The following is a 4,463-nucleotide window of genomic DNA, read 5'->3' on the forward strand; positions in this document are numbered from 1 at the left end:
TGTGTGTGTGTGTGTGTGTGTGTCTGTGTCTGTGTGTGTGTGTGCATTTATCTGGAGGCAAAGAGAGGGACTGAAAAACAGAGAGAGAGAAACGTGTAACAAGATGGTTGATCTTCCACAGAAAACCACAGGAAAAGTTTAAATACCTTTATTTTTGGAAAGACCAACCTCAGGATGAGTTTGAGAGAGAACGAGAGATTTAAAAGAGAACATGAAAGAGAATAAGATATTTTACATGAAAGAAAGTATTATTATTGAAATGAATGCTTTAGTAATTTTGTTTATTATTGAAATTCATGCATTTAATCATAAAGGCCGCATTAAATTGATCAAAAGTGACAGTAAAGACATTTATAATGTAACAAAAGATTTCTATTTCAAATAAATGCTGTTCTTTTGAACTTTCTATTCATCTGTGAATCCTGAAAAATAAAATGTATCACAGTTTCCACAAAAATATTGTGCAGCACGACTGTGTTCAACATTGATAATAATCAGAAATGTTTCTCGAGCAGTAAATCAGCATATTAGAATGATTTCTGAAGATCACGTGACACTGAAGACTGGAGTAATGATGCTGAAAATACAGCTGCGCATCACAGAAATAAATTACAGTTTAACAGATATTTACATAGAAAACAGCTAGTTTAAATTGTAATAATATTTCAAAATTTTCCTGATTTTACTGTATTTTTGATCAAATAAATGCAGCCTTGGTGAGCAGAAGAGACTCTTTCAGAAACATTATAAAATCTTACAGAACTCAAACACTAGTGTATTCTTCAAGCCTGTAACATTGAGACCCAAAACATTTGAACTGCAACATGGTGGAAAGGTTGTTGCAGGTTTTAAAACAGAAATGTCATGGGGATTAAATAACGAGTGCTTAAGGGTTACAGTGGATAATTAACACATATACAGTATAGTGCTGGGAGTGATAGTTTAACTAGGATTTATCTGCAAACAAGAACCAGAAACATTTTTTAAATTGTAGGCCAGTAGAGAGCAGCGTGAGATAGAATAAGACAGCATGAGCATATGCACAACACACTGCCACACACACACACACACACACAGATGAAGCAGATAGAGAGGAAGGAAACAGGAACGACAGACAGAAAGGAAATGAGAGACTGTAAGAACTGATAGAGAGCAAACACACCTGAAACAATGTGCTAATGGAGAATCTCTGCATTACATGGAGAGAGAGACCGTTAGAAATCAGAGAGCAGAAATATGACACAATAACAGCACGAGAGCTGAAGACAGTGCAGGTGAGGAGCAGAGAGAGGAAATAATGTGTGTGTATTGGGGACGGGGCCAATCCTCCAGGGGCCCCTCGATTAGGCCGGTATCCAGGCAACCGCCCGCATGGAGACGACTGGTGCCGGCCTGTCTCTGCCTCACACACACACACACACACTTGCTCTGTCTCTCTCACATGCAGAAAAACAAAATAATAACCTGACCCGTGACCTTCATTATTTACTCACACACAATAAAGATGAATCTGTGTGTGTGTGCATGACAGAACCTGCAAAAATAAAAATGCAAAATTTATTCCAGAATATATTTGTTTTTATAAATATGTAATTCATTTTTCTGTGTTTTTGCATGTATCTAGGCTATCTTTTAGATGATTGAAGAGCTCTGTTCAGCTTCATTCGTCTCATAATGTGTTGTTTGATAAAACCCTGTCACAGAAACGCATCAGCATGGAAATAAAACACTTATAGAAATATTAAAATGAAGCAATTAATACATTTAAAAAGAATAAATGAATACACAAATAAATACATTTAGGATTGAATAGAGAAATACACAAGAATGCATGCAATAAATTATTACAGAAAATAATTTGAAAAGGTAATTGAAGCAAAAATAACTGAGCAAAAACAGACAATATTGTGCGTAAAGTGTAACTCACAATTATAAAGACTTTGAACTGTTTTATAAAATCAATAATCATATTTGCAATGGTTCTGATATTCTGGAAAACAGCAGTCTTGCTCGTGTGATATTGCTAAACTATGTCATATAGAAATATAACACAGAATCTCACTTAGGGCATTTTTGCCCTCGTGTATTGAATTTTGGGGTCATTCTAACTGCATTTTAATAAGCTATATTACACAGTGAATGTGTGGACTATCAAGGCAGTTATTGTTTCTGCAAAGTGATTGGCATACTCAATGACGTCAGATCATACATCATAACAACAACAGTTATGATGATACATATGACACACTCCCATTGTAACTGTAACAGCAGAACTCTCCAGAACGTTCCCATCTTTCCAGCTCATCGGCATGATTTGTGTGTGTGTGTGTGTGTGTGTGTGAGAGTGAGTGAGTGAGTGAGTGTGTGTGTGAGAGGGAGTGAGTGAGTGGGGTCTGCTGCAGTGATAGATCTGAGTTTAATGGTAACGTGATTACGTTCGGTGGCGCCTGCAGCTGTACGGCTGAATGCACTGTGAGCACTCCGACTGACCTGAGAAATGTCTGCCGTGCAATTATTTCAGCAGTCCCGTATTTCTGTTGACTGAACCAGCCATGCCTTTAATTATGGATTAATCATTCTTTTGAGTTCTTTCACTGAACTGACTAAACATCTTTGCAAAATGGTCTGAATCGATTCGCGTTCTTTCGGACTTTCGGTTTTAAACGCAGTAAAACACGTTGTAAATAGAAACCTTTTATGTTCTCTAGAGCGCAAACACAAATACACACTGGATAATTTGCCAGATCTGTTTCGCCCATGTGTTAGTATTAGAGCTTCAACTGAGGGTGCTCTTGCCTTCTTTTGAGGGTGCTTACCTGCTTGATGGATGTATTTTACCATTTTGTTGATTTTTGCCGTTTTCGTTCCATTTTTAAAAGGTTTAAAGCATGTGCACCTTTGCTCTGCTCAGCGTTGCTCTCACTGATCGTTCGCTCTGAAGAGTTTCGAGTCAGACGTGTGTCACAATATTACAGTCTACTCGAGACAATTTGTAACATTAACATAATGAATTGAATTTTTAAATGCTGTTTATTATTATGTTGTTTATTTTAAATGTTGTTTATAATTACGGTCACATGGATGAAATGCACGAGTTTCAATAGAAATGCCATTTATAATATGGTACTTTAACCATATTCCAAAGACAATAGAAGTAGCCTAATCATGAAATTACTTATAAAGATGTAGTTATGTCCTACTTCAGTTAGTTCAACTAATGGCACTTAACGGGCTCGATGCAGTAATTCCAGTGAAGAGAACTCATTTTGGAAGTAATTAATAGAATATACTTAAGTGTGGACTTCATGTGACGTTTAGGCACTTAATTGCATGTTATTTACAACCAAATAAAAATGTATTATTGTTTACATGTATATTAATGAGAGTGTGTCCGCATGTGTTTGTGCATACAGTGTGTCTTCGGGGTCTGAAGGTCTCCTGTAGTGTTCTGTAGCGTGTGATGTTCATGTGCTTCACGTCTCGCTGCTGCCACCTGCTGCTCTCTGTGTGCTCGTCTTCAACTCGTCCTCCTGTGTTTCTGTCTCAGGCCCAGAAGAATGAGCGGGAGTCCATCCGGCAGAAGCTGGCGCTGGGCAGTTTCTTTGACGATGGGCCGGGGATCTACAGCAGCTGCAGCAAGAGCGGCAAACCCAGCCTGTCCTCACGGTCAGCAGCAGCCGCTCACATGTCACCCTCAAACCAAAGAAATCACATTCTGCAGCTTATAGATGCTCACACACTAGTGTTCAAACATTTGGGATCGGTAAGGTTTTGTAATGTTCCTGAACGAAGTCTCTTCTGCTCACCAAGGCTGCATTTATTTGATCAAAAATACAGTACTATGGTGAAATATTTTTAGAATTTAAAACAGATGTTTTCTGTGTGAATATCTGTTAAACTGTAATGTATTTCTGTGATGCGCAGCTGTATTTTCAGCATCATTACTCCAGTCTTCAGTGTCACATGATCTTCAGAAATCATTCTAATATGCTGATTTGCTGCTCGAGAAACATTTCTGATTATTATCAATGTTGAAAACAGTCGTGCTGCACAATATTTTTCTGGGGGGGGGGAATTAAAAGCACTTTTGCTTAATGCAATTTAATGCATCCTTGTTGAGTAAAATTATTAATTTATTTGAAAAAAAAATACTTACCGACACACAATATGGTAAACATTTTAACGTATACATATCACTATAAAATACTGTCAACCAACAGAAAGAAAAAAAACAACAACATTGTTTGAAATGTTGTATAAATCAGTGTGAATGACATATAGACAAACAAAGGAGAATTTTTTTTTTTTTTCAGAGAAAATGACCTTTAAAAATATGTATTGTATTTGAAATCTACAGACGCAAATATATAAAGTGCAATAATAAAACCAGGCAAATGATATATGTGTCCCTGCAGCACAAAAGCAGTGTTAAGTCGCTGGGGTATATTTGTAGCAATAGCCAA

At 37.0% G+C, this 4,463-nt stretch overlaps 1 protein-coding gene across 1 annotated transcript in view; it reads left to right on the plus strand.

Annotated features, from left to right (window-relative positions):
• LOC107720449 (schwannomin-interacting protein 1-like) overlaps positions 1-4,463 on the plus strand; it is a 31,759-nt gene that overhangs the window by 15,771 nt on the left and 11,525 nt on the right. The window contains exon 2 of the mRNA XM_016528150.1: positions 3,548-3,666. Within this exon, the coding sequence (XP_016383636.1) occupies positions 3,548-3,666 (119 nt within the window). The remainder of the gene's footprint in view (positions 1-3,547; positions 3,667-4,463) is intronic.

The sequence above is a fragment of the Sinocyclocheilus rhinocerous genome, unplaced genomic scaffold, assembly GCF_001515625.1.
Source record: "Sinocyclocheilus rhinocerous isolate Xijiao unplaced genomic scaffold, SAMN03320098_v1.1 scaffold601, whole genome shotgun sequence".
NCBI lineage: Eukaryota > Metazoa > Chordata > Actinopteri > Cypriniformes > Cyprinidae > Sinocyclocheilus > Sinocyclocheilus rhinocerous.